This window comes from Pleurodeles waltl, chromosome 11 (genome assembly GCF_031143425.1).
Source record: "Pleurodeles waltl isolate 20211129_DDA chromosome 11, aPleWal1.hap1.20221129, whole genome shotgun sequence".
In the NCBI taxonomy this organism is placed as follows: domain Eukaryota; kingdom Metazoa; phylum Chordata; class Amphibia; order Caudata; family Salamandridae; genus Pleurodeles; species Pleurodeles waltl.
Genome location: NC_090450.1, coordinates 562,533,076 through 562,552,341, shown reverse-complemented (window position 1 = coordinate 562,552,341; position 19,266 = coordinate 562,533,076). Strand labels below are relative to the sequence as shown.

The 19,266-nt window shown below is 45.9% G+C and overlaps 1 protein-coding gene across 1 annotated transcript in view; it reads left to right on the top strand.

The window, feature by feature from the left end:
* The window catches only part of LOC138265878 (uncharacterized), a 194,768-nt gene extending 176,259 nt beyond the window's left edge, over window positions 1-18,509 (top strand). Inside the window, exons 10-11 of the mRNA XM_069213998.1 lie at window positions 15,604-15,745; window positions 16,733-18,509. Of these exons, the coding sequence (XP_069070099.1) occupies window positions 15,604-15,745; window positions 16,733-17,924 (1,334 nt within the window). The 3' untranslated portion in view covers window positions 17,925-18,509. The remainder of the gene's footprint in view (window positions 1-15,603; window positions 15,746-16,732) is intronic.
* The last annotated feature ends 757 nt before the right edge of the window (window positions 18,510-19,266 follow it).

Sequence of the window (19,266 nt, the reverse complement as noted above, 5' to 3'; positions counted from 1 at the left end):
ACAGAGTACCTGCATTACTATTTTTCCATTTCAAGCTTTGCCCTATTTCATACCTATCACCAGGGATGTGGAAATTCTATCACCCGACAGCCGGGACATATTGTTGGGGGTCAAGGGCAAAACGTTCTAATGCTTATTTTGTCCTTGGGACAAGTAGGCCCAACCCCCTGCAGCACAAACCCTTTGGCTGCCAGTTTACAGAGAAGGGACTATCTGCAGTTGAGGTAATGTGTGTGTGTGTGTCCAGAAGTTGATGCTGTTCGAAATTGTATTTGAGGTTCATTATTGAGAAGACTTTATTATTAGAGTGAGTGCTGTAAAACAAAAATAAAAACAAAAAAAAAATGTTTTAAGGTTACACTACTGACAGAGGTTCTAGTTAAAAAATAAAAAAAATTAAAAAAAAGAAGTGTACACACGTTTGAAAAGTTTGACAAAATGAAGCTAAGTTTAATGCTCCAAGAATGCTCTCTGATTATATGCAAATGTTTGCAGAAGCTTGTAAGCAAGAGTGATGATTCTTTGCTTTCAAAATAAAACATTCAGCAAAAAAAACAGGTAGTAAACAAAAACCTATTGCTACTATGAAATTTTAGGTGCTATTTCTTTGAAGCGTCATTTAGTAAAATGTGTTGATGCATGCTAGTATTTCCCAAAAATATTCCTGATGGAAAACATTTTCAACAGGATTGTGGTAAACATGAAAATAAACCAGCACTGGCAAAGCCAACCGATCCAACATTTGTTGAGTCTTTTGGTTTCGTCAATGCATGTCTTGTCTCGACATGGCTTTTGTAACACTTCATTGTTATGGGAGCTGCCAGGGTCTCACCATTGTAACAAACACTGGCAAAAAACTAAAATAAACTTTTTGGTCTCAAAAAGCACATATTACTACTAGTGGTGTAACAAAGTTCCTGCAGTGCAGGGAGACCCCCTAGCGGAGACCCCCCCCCCCCTCAGCATAGCACTTGCCCCGAGTAGGTCTTGTAGAGGGGGGGGCCTCCATGTTCTTTGCAGAGGGTGCCCCTGCAGTTTCGTTATGCCACTGATTGCCACAGTAGTTCCTGGCACTGAACAAAGCTACTTTGTGTGCCAATATTCTCCTTGCGGAACAGCAGAATGCAATCATTCACAGTAAAGCCAGCTGATAGCGAGAGAAATAGAATATTAATAAAAACAAAATGTCTTCGTCCACACCAGACCTAATTAGGGACCCAATTCTTAAAGAAAGTCACAAAAACGCACCCATGCTATATGTCTTTGAATTAGTGGCTTTCGTGAATTCAAAAGAACTTACAGAAGTAGACCAGGAAATCGTACTCCTAGAAAATATCTGTGAACTGTATTTTAGCACAAGCACTTATGCATGTGTGGATTTACTCATGCGAAAATCTATTGAGCGTTTACAAGTTCACGTTGACTCCAACCACTTTTTTCCCAATCCTGGAAGAACTTCCACTTCTGCCATTGCCAAGAGTAAATTTCCAACCTTTCTCAGTATGGGGAAAGATTAGAGAGGAGCTTTGAACATCCTTAAAACATGCAGGTTAGTGGGTTTGCAGACTCAAAGGAATTCGAGCCCTGGAACTTTTGCTTACTGCTTCCTCCAGCCCCGGTACGTAGATCTGCAGATAAATAGCAAAATAAAGAAATTGCTATGGAAGGGATTGAAACTGCAAATATTCAAGCCCTACTATAGTATTTGCCCTGGCATGATCAGAGAGGCTATTGTCAAAGCTCTTACAGAAGGAGATTGCTGCTATAATTTGTCTCCGCACTACATGTCACCAAGGGACAAGTAGATATTTTATTAAATTCCACACCCCTGGCCACCTAGAACCAACCCCCCATGAGGTGTGCCAGATGCTCTACACCATAGGGACTGACAGCAAATGGATAAGACGGGTTTACAGATCATTCCTGCAACATGGGGACCATTCCAAGCCTTCTCTCCATACTAACTGGGAGACTGATCAGCATGATGCGAAGTGGGCTAAAAGATTGAAATATCCCCATAAAGTATTGTGAAGCTCCAGTTTTAAGTATATTCATTTGACTATCCTGAACTTGAGCCTACCTTAAAACTGCCCAAATTACCGATATATCCCAGGGATCCACAGCTGCATTTGTCCTTGCCTATTCAATTAGATGCCAATTTGCTTCATATGCTTTGGTCTTGCCCCATACTCATTTCACATTGGCAAAGAGTTCTTGAGATGCTGTCAACCATGATGGCCGTTTACTAATGAGTTCTCCAAAAAAAGGTCCTATTGGGCATATTTTAGTGCTTTTAGACTTGTCAGCAGCTTTTGATACCATTTTCCCCCCACATTATGATGCATCGCCTGCTTCAGGCAGGTGTCAGACGCACAGCTCTAGGCATACTGAAATCTTTTTTAGAAGACCGGTCGACCATAGTAACTTTGGAGATTTTAAAGCACCCGCATATCAGTTACCATGTGGTGTACCTCAGGGTTCCTCGCTTAGCCCCACCCTGTTTAATTTGTACATAGCTCCATTGGCCAGACTGATTTGCTCTTTTGGTTTTGTGACCACCGCTTATGCGGATGATACTCAACTAATCATTCCTGTACATAGGAATTGGGAAGAAACCGCTGGGCGATTCCACTAGTGTATGGTGAGATCAATAGATGGATGGACCTGAATTGGCTCAAAATGAACAGTGATAAAACTGAAATTCTTTCCCTTGGCTCTAGTACAAATTTATAGAGCTCCCGTTGGTGGCCATCTGCGTGTGGAGACCTACCTTCCTGTTAGCTCTACTAAGAATTTGGGGGTTATTTTCGACTGCTTTATCCTTTAAGCCACAAGTTTACTCTATCACCAAAATCTGTTTCTGGACCTTAAAAACTCTGGAAAAACTATTTCCCTATTTACAAGAGAAGCTTAGAATTATGGTGTCTCTTGCCTTGGTAATCTCCAAAATAGATTACTGTAACACATTATTGCTTAATATTGACAAGCTTTCACTTAGTAAACTTCAATTTATCCTGAATACTGCTGCTCGTCTAATACTCAATCTTCCTTGTACAGCTTCGGCCAGTGCTACTTTGAGGCCACTACACTAGTTACCTGTGAAGAAACGTATTGTCTTTAAGAAAATATGTTTAACACATAAAGCTTTATATCTCAGTGGCTACTGAGGAGGGAGTGTCTTATTCCATGGTGGTGCAAATAGCAGGTGAGGTCCTGGGCCTCGAGCTCCCTTTAGTCACAGTCAGGACTAAACTCCTGAAAGAGGTGCTTCAGCCCAGGGCTTTATCCTCTGAACCCCTATTGCCCTTTAATGAAGCCCTTACTGATATACTGCTGCTTACCTAGTCCAAACCCAGCACAGGTTCTCCTGAGAACAGGACTGTTGCCGGCCTACATCACCCTGCTCCAACTGACTCCGCATTGCTTACACAACACTGTGCACCTGAGAGCTTGGTTATTCAAGCCCCTGTATCCCAGGGTGCATTTTCCTTCCACACCCAGGATACGGAGTCCAAGAGTCTGGACCAACTTGGGAAGAAGTTTTCTTCCGCCAGCCTGGCATTGCGGTCCGTGAACACTGCATGCCTTTTAGGCTGGTATTACCACACACTGTGGGATACGGATGCGTAAGTGCTGCAGGTCCCGAAGGCGGCCCGGGCTGTACTTTCCCAAGCAGTTGCACAATGGAAAGACGCACCAGAGTTCATGATTCAATGTGGACTGGACACAACCAACTCACTGGGCAGAGCGGTTGCTTTGACAGTGGTCCTTACGTGCCATGTCTGGTTGAGGGTTTCTGTCTTTTCTGGTGATGTCCAAGCCACCCTTATGGACATGCCCTTTGATGGCATCCGTCTCTTCTGAAACAAAGCAGACTGTGCTCCAGCGCGTAGAAGGCTGGCTCTCCTTGTAGTGTGCAAAGCTAGGCACACTGTGCAAGGGGTCCAGGCAACAAAACGTTGGTTTACAGGAGTAAAAACAAGATCACCTAATGTTCTAATTTTGAAGGTAGCTTGGTTGAGCAGTTAGGCAAATCTTGGAGAAGTGCAAAACATTTGTTGTATCACAGCTTCAGTCTTGCAACTCACACACTCACAGGATTAACTTGAGACCAATTTATGAAAATACTTCAGACTTTAATCTTTAAGACCAACATTATCAAAATTGGTTGAGTACTTTTCGAGATAAGAATCTTTTAAGTTTAATAAAAATAGTATTTTTTCATGTGTAATTACGCACCATTGGAATCAATGGAGGATCACCTTTAAAAATACATATGAAATCATACAGTTGGTTTACCAAGTTCTTCTTTTGCAGGTTGGTTGAGGTCATCGGTGGGAACACTGTTCCAACTGGAGAAGTTCGGTGTAGCTCCCGGTTCCGGCAGGAGCAGCCGAATAAAGTCGCTGGTACAGGGCCACTGCGGGGGACTACTTGGAAAAGCACTGCACAGGTAAACTTAAATATGGATCCTTGAGGTCCTCATGGAGTGTTGTGGTCACAAGAGGTGGAAGACCCTTAAAGCACAGCAGGTTCTTCGGTGCAGGGTGGGAAGGTGCAGAGCGAATTGGTGATCCAGGAGCTGTGCCCAAGGATGCCCTCAGAAGCAGGATGTAGGTCCATTCCAGGGTCACTTACAGGACAACGGGGGCACTCTGATGGGAGGTCCGTGTTGTTTCTGAAGTCCCTTGACTGGACCTTCCTCCTAGTCCTTTTGCAGCCCCGGGGAGGCTGTTTTTCTGGATGTCTGATGTCAGCTGACCAATACCCAGGGTATTGGCACGGTTTGGCCACTGTAGGATGCAATGCCACCAATATCGGTACACTGGCAGGGCTTGTCCTTGCAGTCGTCGAGGTGTAATTTGGTCCATCTGTGATGTCTGGTTTGGGAGTTAGCAGCTGGTCAGTGAAGTGACCCGCACTGGTTTGTTGGTTTCTTGTGATTTTAGAGTGGTACCTCGACTCTGGAGGTAGTTTTCGGGCGATTTCAGAAACCTGGCGGTAATCTGGTGTTTTTGTACAGTTGTCCAGCAGCTCCTCAGTCGATTATCAGGTCCTGGGTGCAGCAGGCAGGGTTTGGTGCCTTTTCTTTGGCACAGCAGGTCCACAGTTCTTGTGCTTCGGATCTTCTTGGTGTTGGTCTTCTTTTGTCCGTCAAATCTGATTTCTTGGACTAGGGATGCCCACTAAATACTGTATTTTGTGGGCATTTTAGGGGGAACCTAGTAGTGACCATTGGGTCACCTACCTTAGGGTGGCTACACCCACTAAGTGACCACTTCTTGTGGGCAGGGGTTACTTCCCTACACCTGAGTGGCTATTTTCCTTCCATCCAAGATGGAGGAAAATGAAATGGAGGGTCCACCTTGCAGACAACACCTTAGGGCTGGTGCATGCCAGGTGGGGGGCACTCCTATCCTATGTGTGGCTTCCCACCTTTCCTATTGCCAAAAGTGGGGGGGGTTTACATTGGGGGTGGCCGTCTGCTGCTAGCAGCAGGCTTGTGGGGTCAAGTTTCAAAAGTGGTAAGCCCTTTGAAGCTTTCTGACAGGGCAGTGTACATTCCTGAGGGAGAGGGTGTTAGCACCTCCACCCAGGAAGGGCTTTGTTCTGCAACCTGGAGAGAAGGATCTCCCACCCCAAGGTTGTAGATTGGTTGTCTGGTGGTGGCATACTGCATAGAACCAATCAGCAATCATGCCAGGGTAGTTAGCTTTTGTAGTGGTCCCCTCTAAGGTGATCCCCGGTACAAGTTTGGCTTTATGCTTCTGAGTTTTTATACCAAACAACCTAGGGTTCAGAGTGGCCATCATGTAGCCGTGGAACTCGTAGTGACCAGTGTCCAGCATGTGTATAAAAATTTCTGCTCTGTTCACTCACTATGTCCCAGGTTTTGGCAGGGCACAGTGGGGGCATATTGCTCATGCAGCTATGCTCTCATATCAGTGCACCCTGCCTTAGGGCTGGAAGGCCTGCCGGATGGGTGTCTTACCCATAGTGCATGCAGTGTATAGTGGGAAGGGCACACCGGCAGTGTGCCATGTTGAGTTTGTGTTTTAGGTTTGCCCCAGAGTACTCGGCCTACAATGGTGGTACTGGTTGTATCTGGGTGAATGGCCCTAAATGATGGCACAACCAGTGCTGCTGCCATCAGGGGCCTACCCTTAGCACCACATGCCCTGGGTACCGAAGTACATTTTACTAGGGGCTTACAGTGGCAGCTAAAGGTGTTGCCAATTGTTCCAGTGCATCACAACAGTTTAGGGAAAGAGCTCTGACCCAGGGAACTTGGCTAGCAGGGCCCCTGGGCAGTACAAGTTCTGGACTACATGATACATCAGGCAAAAAGTGGGAGGGCTACCCATGTCAAAAAGAGGCCTTTTCTTACAACGCGCTTCAAGGATTCTCATGCTATGGCCAGGTCCTTCGGCCTATCAGTGCCGCCTCGCTGCCTTCAGTCTGCTTTTTGCCCCTTTTGTGGCTATGGAAGGGGTGCCCAACCATGTCCGTTCCCCCAACCCCTGAGTGGCTAGGGGCGTAGGATCCACTGTCCTTGTGGATCAGGGATCAAGCAGTCTGGCTCCAGTGGAATCCGAACTCCATATCAAACTTTTGGAGCTCTGGGTGATCAGACTGGCATGTAAAGCATTTCTTTCCTCTCTCCAGGGAAAGGTAGTTCAGGTGTTCATGGACAACACCATCGCCATGTGGTACTGAAACAAGCAGGGTGGAGTGGGGTCATGGACCCTGTCAGGATGCTCTGTGCCTGTGGACATGGCAGGAACATCAGGGAATTTCCCTGGTGGTTCAACATCTGCAGGGTCTCTGAACACCAGAGCGGACAAACTCTTTTGACAATGCCTAGACAATCATGAATGGCATATCCTTCCGGAGGTGGGGCCAGGTCTCTTTCAGCAGTAGGGAGCACCTTGATTAGATCAGTTTGCCTCCACAGAGAACGCACAATGTCAGCAGTATTGTGCGTTGGAGTTTCCAGTGCGGCAAACGTTCAGCAACGCTTTTCCTCTTGAGTGGACCTCAGATCTTCTGTCTTTACCACTTCTGGCCAGAGTTCTCAAGAAGATGAATGACTGGGCCCAAGTCATTCTTGTGGCTCTGGACTGGGCACGAAGGATTTGATAGCCAAAACTATTGAGCATGGCCATCGATCCTCCAATCATACTGCCCCTTCGGGAGGATCTTCTGTTGCAGCAGCAGGGAAAGGTTCTTCACCTGAACCTGTTCAGTCTCTGCTTTCTTGCGTGGAGTTTGAGCGGCGGCTGTAGACCGCTTTTGACCTTTCACCTGAAGCCTGTGACGTTATCTTGGCAGCTTGACGTCCCTCCACCAAAATGGCATAGGCTTGTGTTGAAATAAATTTGTGGCATGGTGTACAGACAAGTTTGTTGACCCCTCTCTGCCCCTGTCTCCGAGGTTCTGTTTCTACTTTCTTTTGCCCAGCAGGGCTCTGCTATGGGTACTCTAAATGGTTATTTATCTGCTATCTCTGTAATTCTGAGATTACCTGATCAGCATGCTTTGTTTAAGTCTCTGATTGTTAGTATCTTCTTTAAGGGTCTTACCCACATGTGTCCTCCATTCACTGTGCCCTAATGGAATTTAAATTTGGTTCTGACATTCCTAATATGTTCTCCTTTTGAACCTCTTCACAATTGTCCTCACAGGCTTCTGACATTAAAAACAGCCTTCCTTGTGGCCATTACCTCTGCCCGCTGGGTGAGTGAGCTGCAGGCGTCATCAAGGCTGTCCTACCTTTCCATCTATCCTGACAAAGTGCTGTGCACTAGGGCTTCTTTCCTACCTAAAGTGGTGTTGCCCTTTCATGTAGGTCAATCCATGACCTTGACTACTTTTTACTCACCCCGCGCCCCACATCCTTCCAAGCTTGGGGAGAGACTCCACCTCCTGGACCCCAAAACAGGGTTGCCGTTCCACCTAGATCATACCAAAGAGTTCCGGGTGGATGATACCCTTTGTTGGTTATATGAGTGTGCAGAAAGGTTGGGCAGTACAGAAGAGAACCATCTCCAGATGGGTCGTTCTCTGCATTAAAATATGCTACGCATTGACTAAACAACCCCCCTGAGGGTTTGCGTGCTCATCCTACCACTGCGACAGCTGCAACCACTGCGTTAGCATGCAGAGTTCCAGTCTTGGATATCCTGGAGCCGGCAGCGTAGGCGTCCCTGCTCACGTTCAACAAATACTACTGCCTGGGTCCAAAGGGATTGGGTACTTTGCCTGTTCTGTCCTGCAGGACTTCGTAGTATGGTTCGCTGACCCACGTCTGTGGATGGTATTGCTTGGGTATCTATTCTAAGGTAAGGAATCTGCAACTAGCTGTCTCTCTCAGATGGACAAGTTACGTACCTTTAGTGACACCTTATCTGGTAAAGAAAAATTCTAGTTGCAGATTCCTTACCAACCCACCCTTCCTCCCTGCTCTCCAAACTGATTTCTAGGGACAGGGATTCCCCTTTCAGGGCTGTAGTTTTAATCCAGCAGTGGTCGGTGTTCTTCATGGCTCTGCGCTTCTGGTGTGGAAAGTTGCAAAAAGAAGCTGACGTCAGCTCGCCCACATGGCACCCATATAGGAATCACAACTTCACACCCAGCGTGAATGACGCCAACGAAGGACACAGAGCAGATTGATGCCACCTAATGGCATGCAAGGGTACTGCTCAAGTAAAATCTCTGGATCCAGACTGATGCATAGGGGAAATGATGTGGTAAGGAATCTGCAGCTAGATATTGCCTCTACCAGATAAGGTGTTACCAAAGGTAAGTCACTTGTCTATTACTCTGCACTGAAATGACTAATTCCTCTGACATTTTAAATTGGATCAAGTTTGAGAGCATCCCGTTACTCAGGGAGGAATCCGTGGTCTGAGAAAATATTTTATTGCACAGAAGTGGGAGATTTTGGTGGAGGGCTTTAAAGACTGCAACAAGGATGAAACACTGTCTCTGTAATCTATCACTGAGGCATACACTCTTGGTTTCTGTGTATAAGTTGTTCTTGTCCCATTTAGGCAACTAACCAAGCTAGTGGTCTAAGGACACTTATCTCTGATACACTGTTGGACATGCCCTTTGATGGCTTCCGTCTCTTTGGAGACAAAGCGTACTCGGCCTTTGAGAGATTCAAGGATTCCCAGGCTACGGCTCGGTCCCTTGGTCTTTCCGCTGCCCCTCTCCCCCCTGCAGTCTGCTTTTCGCCCCTTTCGTGGGCATGGATGGGGCTCCCTGTCTCGCCCCCCCTAACCACTGTGCCACCCATGCTGTTCAGCCTCTGCGTGGCTGTGGACGTGGGACAGGGAACCAGAGGTCTCCCCAGTCCACCTTTGCCCCTGCTGCAGCCTCCAAACCCTCCTAGTCTGTCCCCTCACTATCATCCAGTTGGTGGCAGGATTTCCCATCACCTGCCCCACTGGGAAGCCATCACTAAGGACAGGTGGGTTTTGCAGATCGTTCGAAAGGGCTACTCCCTCCCTTTCGAATCTGCCCCACCTGCCATGCCTACATCAGTCTGCCAGCTCCCGGAGGATAATTTGGCTCTTCTCTGCCAGGAAGTCACGGTTCCCTTGGCCAAGGGAGCTATAGAGAAGGTCCCTGTGCCAGAAGTAGGTTGTGGTTGTTATTGCCACTACTTTCTAGTGCCAAGAAAGGACAAGGGCTTACCTCCTATCCTTGGGGACCTAAACTACTTCCTCAAGAAGGAGAAATTCAAAATACTCACCCAGGCTCAGGTTCTGTCTTTCTTAGACCCAGGATACTGGATGGTAGCGTTGGACTTGCAGGACGCTTATTTCCACATCCCCATTCTGCCTGCCCACAAACTTTACCTACGATTCATAGTAGGTCACAAGTACTATCAGTTTACCGTGCTCCCCTTCGGCCTTACCAGCGCCCCTCATGTGTTCACAAAAGTGATGGCGGTGGTTGCAGCTCATCTGCGCAGGTTAGGGGTCTCAGTCTTCCCCTGGCTGTTGAAGGCGGCCTTATCCCAGAAAGTAGTCTTCCCCCCCAACCCTTCAGACTGCGGCAAGCGTCCTGCAGACTCTGGGGTTCACTATAAACGTGCTGAAGTTACACCGGACTCCATCTCAGACGCTACCTTTCATCGGAGCTGTTCTGGACACAGTACAGTTTCAGACTTATCCTCCCGAAAAGCGAGTCCAAAATATTCATGCTATGATTCCGATCTTTCAGCCTCTGTCTTGGGTTTCGGTGAGACTGACTCTGAGGCTGCTGGGCCTCATGGCCTCCTGCATCCTTCTAGTGATACATGCCAGATGGCATATGCGGGCTCTGCAGTAGGACTTGAAGTTCCAGTGGGTGCAGCATCAGTTGAATCTCTCCGACATGGCCCAGATCTCGGAGGGGACTGCAAAAGACCTGCAGTGGTGGCTTTTGAATCCACATTGGGTTCCCGGCCAGATCTATCTATAGTGACAGATGTGTCGCTTCTTTCTGAGTTGGGGTGGGTACATGGGAGAGGCGGAGATCGAAGGCCTCTGGTCTCTGGCGGAGTCTGGGCTTCGTATCAATCTTTTGGAGCTCTGGGCGACCAGGCTTGTGTTGAAAGCATTTCTTCCCTCTCTCAAAGGGAAGGTAGTGCAGGTGTTCATGGACAATACTACCACCATGTGGTGTAGTGAATCCTAGTTTGTTTTAATCGGATACAGGAGTTGGCTTAGCCTTTGGCTTGCAAACTTGTGTCCCCGTCACCTAGTGACTTTTACCCTACTGAGCTTGCTCTGTTTTAGCGCATTTATTTAATAAAATCTTTTAAGATGGCTGCGTTGTTTTTAGTTAGGTACATGTTTTAGTTTGCTTTATCAGTGCCACCTTGCTAAGGCGTCAATATCAAGCGACAAAGATAAACAAACTGAAGGTGTTCACTTGAGGTACTTTCCCTCTTCATGCTTTCGAGGGAATTGTTTATATAAATTACCATCCCAAGCATGCCTTGTTATCTATTGTTTGGGAACAGACCTAAGTCAGGGGTCCAAGCAGATCTGTATAAATACTCCTCACTTAAACAGATACAGGGATTACAACAAGATGCCATCGCTGTTATCGAAGCTGCACATCACCTTGACGCTGACCCAGTCTCGTGTCCTTATGGAGTCTGAGCTAGAGACCTCATTCAAAGGTAACAAGGGTTGGGGGTGCTTGCCATGGACATGGCATAGGCAGATTAGGTTTACCATGTCTAGTTCTCTTTTAGGTTAGAGGTAAGACTTGTTATGCTAGGGTATTAGGATATATTTCACACTTCATGTCTAATCATGTTATTGCAAGATGGTGGGGGTCTTTGTATTAATGACTATTGTCTTTACCATTCTGTTTCTTGCACTGTTTATTATCCTAATCATTCCAGCCCATGCAACTTATTGCAGAATGCAGTTTTGCTAAATAAAACCTATTGAAACCTTACGTCATCTTCTTCATTGCCTGTGTTTGATTGAGACATGTCGTTTATGTGAGAAAGGGATAATCTCCGTTTAACCATGATGCTCCCTGAGATGTCACACTCTTGAGTCTGTGCGTAAAGGCCGCCACAAATCACCTTTTACTATTTTGGGTTTCTGGTGAGGTGCTGCTTGTGAGCCCGAAGGATTGAGACAGCAGTTGCGATTTGTTGCAGGACTGCCATAGTCACCTAGAACCATGAGCACTGTCATCCCTAAACCAGCAGTCCTGCCCAGAGCAAGAGTCCAACTACGACAGTGGTACTGCAAAAAAAAAAAAAAAAAGGGGCAGTGTAGGGTCCTGGACCCTTAGTCAGGAGGAACTACATCTCTGGACATGACTGGAACATCAGGGCATTACCATGGTGGTTCAACATCTGGCGGGTTCTCTCAACGCCGGAGTGAACAAACTCAGCCGTCAATGCACAGCCGATCACAAATGGCGTAACCATCTGGAGGTGGCGCAAGGTCTCTTTCAGCAGTGGGGGGGGAGCCTTGGTTAAATCTGTTCACCTCCGCAGAGAACACGCAATGTCAGCTGTTTTGCGTGTTGGAGTTTCCAAGGTGGCACTTGCTCAGAGATGTTTTCGTCTCAAGTGGAACTCCGGCCTCTTTTGCGGCTATACCACTTCTCAAGAAGATCATGAATGACCTGGCCCAAGTCATCTTGGTGGCTCTGGACTGGGCACAGAGAATATTGTATCCAGATCTATTGAGTATGGCCATCGATCATCCACTCAGGCTGCCTCTTTGGGTGGGTCTTTTGTCGCAGCAGTAGGGGACGGTTCTCCATCCGAACCTGTCTAATCTCCGCCTTCATGCGTAGAGATTGAGCAGCGACAGTTGACTTTTTATCTTCCACCCGAAGTCTGTGATGTTATCTTGGCAGCCAGGCGTCCCTCCACCAAAACAGTATACGCCTGTCGTTGGCATAAATTTGTGGCATGGTGCACCAACAAATATGTTGATCCCCTCCCTGCCCCTCTATCTGAGGTTCTTTTGTTCATTCTTTCGTTGGCCCAGCAGGGCTCTGCTTTGGGCACCCTAAAAGGGTATGTATCTGCCATTTCGGCCTTTCTTGTGTTACCTGATCAGCCCACACTCTTTAAATCTCCTATTGTGGGTAGGTTCTCAACCATTTATTTCCTCCCACTCCATTTATCATGCCTCAGTGGGACCTCAATCTTGTCCTTACTTATTTAATGTGTACTCCCTTTGAGCCAGTGCACAATTGTCCCTTATAGCACCTCACCTTCAAAACTGTCTTTCATGGTGCCACCACTTCTGCTCGCTGGGTGAGTGAGCTTCAGGCCCTTTCGTCCAAACCTCCGGTCTGTGCACCCTGACAAAGTGGTGTTGTACATCAAGGCTTCCTTCCTTCCAAAGGTGGTTACGCCTGTTCATGTAGGACAGTCCATCACCCTGCCTACTTTTTACGCACTCCCACATCCTTCCCATGAGGTGGAGAGACTCCACCGTCTGGACCCAAAAAGAGCATTGGTGTTCTATCTTAATCGTACTACAGATTTCCGGGTGGACGATCAACTCTGTTGCATATGTGGGTGCGAATAAAAGGAAGGCAGTGCAAAAACGTATCATCTCTCAATGGGTACTTCTTTGCATCAAAATGTGCTACACTCTGGCCAAGAAGCAACCCCCTGAGGGCTTGCGTGCTCATTCCAACAGGGCGACTGCTGCTTCCATTGCATTAGCACGCGGAGTTCCTGTCCTGGATATCTGCCAAGCAGCTATGTGGGCGTCCCTGCACACATTTGCTAAACACTACTGCTTGGACAGTCTGGTCCGTCGGGACGGCTACTTTGGTTGTTTGGTCCTGCAGGACTTTCTAGTATGATCCTGATTCGCACCCCACCATCGAGGATGGCATTGCTTGGGTATCTATTCTAAGGTAAGGAATCTGCAACTAGAAGTCTCTATCAGATATACAAGTTACTTACTTTCGGTAACAAAATATCTAGTAGAGACAGTCTAGTTGCAGATTCCTTACCAACACACCCATGCTCCCTGCTCGGGAACTGATTTTGAGGGACAGTGATTCCCCCCCCTTCAGGTCCTTAGCTCTGGCACACCAATCTCAGTGGGCTCTGCGCTTTGGCGTGGAAAGTAGTTAAAAGAAACTGACGTCAATGTACTGTGGTGGCGTCTATGTACTACTCCCGATGTCACCATGGTGACTACGCCGCCGCCCACGGAATCGACAGACGCCAACTACCACCGCGCAAGGGTATTGCTCGTAGAAAAATCTCCAAATCCAGTCTGACGCCTGGGGGAAATTCTAAGGTAAGGAATCTGCAACTAGAATATGTCTCTACCAGATATTTCATTACTGAAGGTAAGTAACTTGTACAAAAGTGAGAAGAGAAAGGGTCAGGAGAGAGGAAAGTGAGAGCAAAAGGATACAGTCTGACTGAGGAGCAGTGGAGTGAAAATGGAAGAAGGTGAAGCGATGTGAAGGGAGAGAAGAGGGCATGAAAGGGGATGGCTTTAGTGAGTGGCGAGTAAGAAGAAGGTGCCTGAGAAACTGGACAGAATTACTTTGGGAGAGGGGCTTAGGAGATGTTGAAGAGGACAACAAAGTAGTAAAAGTGTTCCAGGAGAGTAAAGACTGTGATGAAGCAGAAAGGAGGAGGAGGGTGCTGAAGAGGGCTAAAGTGATGACGTGGTAAGACTGGGAAAGGAGCAGGAGACCTATGGGGAAGAAGGAAAGGGGAGTTGGGTATAGTTGAGTGGAAGGGGTCGAATCTGAAGGACAGGATGAGTAACTTGCCATATAATGGGACAAGAATGTTGGCAATTTGCACATGTTTTCAAATGTATTGTACTAGCCAAAGGAACATCCTTGAAATCAAAGGCACCATGAAGGGGGCTGTGAGAGCAAAAAACAGCATTTTTTTTTTTCAGATCTTGTAAGACATCATATTCCACAACAAAGTCCATGTTGTCAAACTTCAGAGGTTGAAGTGGTAGCTCAGTATTATTTTACTATCTAGGGAGTGAGGAATATCTGTTTATGGACTCTGATGAATTTAGTGGATAAAAGAAATATTCACATCTTAACCTCCAAATGAATTTGAAATTGATTTGGTGTAATTTGGACTTCAAAGTTAATACCTGAATGGCCAAAGAGCCACCAAGTTCATTACGACACTTGCATACAAAGATTGTACTGTCAAAAATGAAATTCATGTATATGGACTCATTCCAGATGACTTTCTTCTCAATCTGGCCAAAGCTGAATAATGGAAACTAACTGCTTAACGAGGTTGACTACTGTTACCAATCTGTAGTGCAACAACAACCAAAACTTTTCACATTTCTGGGAAAAATGGGACTTAACAGCAGAGCTGCCTATAAATGAACACATAAACTGGTAGTGCAGCATCAGAGATGAATATCGTTTTACCTTCAGAAAGCAGTAGGAGAACTGCAGCCACCATCGAAAAATGGCGAAAGATGGTGGTACCTAAACTAACAAGCAAGGCAGGGTACACATATGTGTTAACAAGAGGCTACCCAACATGGCAATCCAATGGGAGCAACATGTAGGTCCTAGTCTAAGATGTGATATCTCTTCTCAGTGGAGCTTCAGTATTCTCCAATTTGAACATCCACAAAGGATATCATCAACTGGCACTGCATGAGGTCTCTTGATTCATAACATTTACCACAAATGGTAGCCTGTTTCAATACAAACAACTTTGTTTTGGAGTACGGGCAGCTTCAGAGATTTTCCAAGAAGCTATCTGATGAGACATCAGCCCAGTCGGCTATGCTTTTACCTTGCATTTACCTCTCTATATATTTGCGTACATCTTTTGACCACTTCTAAACCACACTGCACCTCTTAACATTAAAAATATATATTTTTGGTCCTTCAGACTGCAGAGTCTTTTCTTTTACCCTCTCAGAATAGGAACCTGAGAACATTTGATGATGTTGCAAATTGTCATTTAAAGGACTTAGTGCTCCACTGATTAGTATGTCTCCTTGTGGCCACCAGAGAACCACGCAGTATTGTGCCTTTGCTCACCATGAAATGTGTATATGCAATTTGGTACTTTCTTTCCTTTTACTTTCTGTGCAGATGGGACTTCTACTGCAGATATGTTGCTCGATCCAACAAGTGCCCTCCTGGATGAAACCACAGAAAAGAGGAAAAGTCCTGATAGGGAGGACCTCACTGGGCTTAGTGCCATGGATGAGCAGAAAACCTCCAGTCCTGACAGGTCAGTGTGACCAGATTGTGTTATTGACTTGCCGCCTTGTTTTCAGGATAGAGATGGGAGAGGTCCTTCTCACTCACAACTCTATACAACACAGTCTTGCCCCAAAATGTTCATGTCTTTCCATCAATGTGTGATGCCTTCCTTAATTAGTGAAACCTAAGTTCAGAGCCCTAAATGCATTCTTAGAAGTCTGCGATGGAGCTTCAGAATCCAGTGTTCAATCTTCTTTCAACCACCTGCCCTTATTTCTTTTTTTCTTTTTCACCACTCTGCACTTCCCATACTTTTAGCTCACTCTTGCAGGGTATTTGTAATTCCTACTTTTTCTCTCTGGTACTGTTTTCCTATATTTTACTGCCTGTTGTTGCCACTTTCTTTTTTTCGTGCTGTCCGACAAAGTTTTTCTTGTTCCCAAAAAATGAGCGCAGGTGCCCACCCCAGACAACAACTGGCACAAATTAAGCACTGGCCTTGAAAATAATAGAGGTGAAGGGGAGTGATCTGCTTGCAGGGTTACAATTTAAACTTTACTTTTCAGTTCACATTGGGTTGTTTTTTTCCTTTGGTTATTAAGTATATTTGCCTTCCACAAATATTCAGAAGCAATGATTTCCACTGGTTCATTTGTAAAAGTAGTGCAAGTGTTTCTGTTGCAGTTCCCCTTTCTCTCTTTGTTCAAGAATGTTTCTGGCAGACTAGACTGGATGCTTGACTGGTGTTCTCTAAGCCTAGGCAAACCCTGCATTTTTGACACTCCACATTTAATTCCCAGATACTTTGTCATACACAGCAGTCCCTCAGGATTCAATTGCTGTCTCTATCTTGAGTAGAGGAATAAAAGTAGAGGGCTTGTGACATGCATATTCCCGTTCAAGTTGAGATTTTGCTGTGGCATTTTGTTTGTGTGACACTATTAACCCATCATCCATGCAATCCAACTCTCTACTTAAATTTGAAACTCCGTTCTATGCTTTTCTTGCTCTGCAGAGATTCGGGAGATGTCCCCGGTAGTGGTAGAAGTACTGATGATGAAGGTAGCACAAGCAGCACCCTTCCGGTGACCAGTAACCACAGTACTGATGAGGAGGACCAGGATCCACCGCTTGAACTCTGTGAGCCCATTTCAGACTTTAATATGACTGAGAATGCAATCGGACTGTCATGTGGTACTTCCAAAGGACCCTGTATTTTGGCCATTGATCAAACGTCCCTTGGAAGTGGTGACTGGGATGGGTCCCATAGGCAGGTCAACAATGAGGGACTGGTCCACCAAGAGATCACAGATGAGAACAAAGATTCTGTTGGAGAGATCTCTATTCAGGGGAGCGCATCTCCTGACGTCTTTATGACCACAGTTGTTCCCACAGAACAGAGCCAACAAGAAACTAGAAGTGAAGCTGAACCAGAGCCAACCTTGCCCTTTTCCCTCACAAAAGCCATCAAAAAAGGGTTCACATGTTTCTCCCTGCTTGCCGCTCATGAAGATGATCTGGGACAAGTTCCTGAAGCGAGTGTTAAGGATTGTGGCAGCTCGGAGCTCAATATACAAGTTGCAGATGTCCTGCCCATGGAAGCTCGAAGCATCACTGAGGATGATAACCCAAACATAGGCCCTTACACTTGTCAGAAAAAGGATTGTTCAAATCTTCTTGGCACTGAGAAGACCTTTTCACCTAATCATGATTCCATTCAAGGGAGCACTCCAGCAGTGGATGCAGGCTCATTGGAGAGCGAGGTGGGCATCCAGAATAAAGCAGTTTCTGTGGAAGACAAAAAACGTAGTTTAGATCACCATGTAGCTTGGAATAAAACCTTATCAGAAGATCTAGGTAGAATTAGCCCAGCAGTGCATGGTGTACCCCTAGAGCTTTCTTCACCACCAGTGCTTGAGGAACGTCCTCCGCCTCGAGACTTGGAAATGCTCCCAGTAATTGGCCTGCGTCAAGATGAGATTCAACAGAGCATTGAACAACCTGTGGTGCTGCTACAACAGAAAATGGAGGACATCAGTGTCACTGATCCATTTACTGCAGGTGTTTCATTGGTTAATGAAAGGGCTGTGCTTCGGAGTCAGCCCCTCGAGGAAGTCAGTCACACTTCAGTGGAAGCAATTTCAGCTTCAGCGAAGGACCCCTTCAGTGATGGAACTGAAAGGTTTTCTGATACTGGATTTTTCTAAAACTATTTTTAGTGTTTTCAAGAGGAGGAGGGGGTATGCATTATAAGTGCCTATGTAAGATGGGCAGGGCATTTCAGAGTTTCTCCATGTAGTGACTCCTCATATTGACCATTGACGGTATTTCTTGTTTATAATACCCTAAATGTGAAAGGGTCTGTTTTCACTTTCCACCCCCTGCAGTATTTTCACACCTTAAATATATATTTCACTAACACATGGGGTTGTTCCTCACTATCGTTGTTAAGCAGATGGCTTTTTCAGTATGTAATGGGGAGATAAAGGACGTAAAGAGATCACATTTATGAAACATATGGAGTTGCTGTTATGGAGGCTGACATCTTGCTCACATACAGGATGCTCCTAGGACACGCTAGAGCCAATCATTCTGGGTAACTTTTAGATTTCCAATACACCTTCCTATGATATTTCTTACCATGTCATTCTGAGTAGAGCTGTAGTCTAAATACTATTTCTCTATTTTAACTTATTGTAGATGTCAAAGTTTTCGGTCTCTTTTTTTGATGCGTCTGTAGAATTGTGTGATAACTTGCTTGATTTATTAAATAAAATCTTTTAAGCAAACCATTCCCAGTGGTGTAGCCTCTGTCCTGACTTTAGTGGTAAACCTGCTTTTCACCTACTGGTTGCTTTAGGTTACCAAACAATAGATGTCAATCAAAACTCCTCCGTGTTACGAAAGACTTCAAGGAACCACGAGGTCCCTCAGTTGCACTCGTGCAGCAGATATTCTTACTGGTGAGAAACTCAACTGTGCACACCAGGTGCATGGTGAGCAACATAGTCATAGAGCATAATGAGGAAGTGAAACTTGTTGTTTAGTTTGTCCCCCGCTCCTGTTTTGGTTACCCAAAAAGCTCGTTAAATCCTCTGCCACGCTATAGAATTTTGGGTTACATGAAGATACTTTGCAAGCAGAGCTGATAGGGTTTACTGTCTGAGCATAGACATGTGTGTTCTCGTGGGTCAGTGGCCAGATACAATGTTGACGTTTTACTTCAGAAATCAATCTAACAGGGATTTTCATTACAGCCAAGACTGAGTAGGATGAATGTCCTCGTGGGCATGCAACCACCTATTCAGTTGATGTTTCATGTGTGTACAGGGGTGTCTTGTCTTCAGTGTATCTCAGGTGTGAATCCACAGTGTAGCATCTGATTGCAGCAGATGCAAAATTGTGTATGCCAGTCACGGACTGGAGGCCCAGGAGGGGGGCAGAACATTTTAACGGGTCAGGCAGAAAGTATGGGTGTAATCCAGTATACCAGGAGAAAGGTCTTTATGAGTAATAGTGCATGCAGTTATTTGATTGATGTTCTGTAGG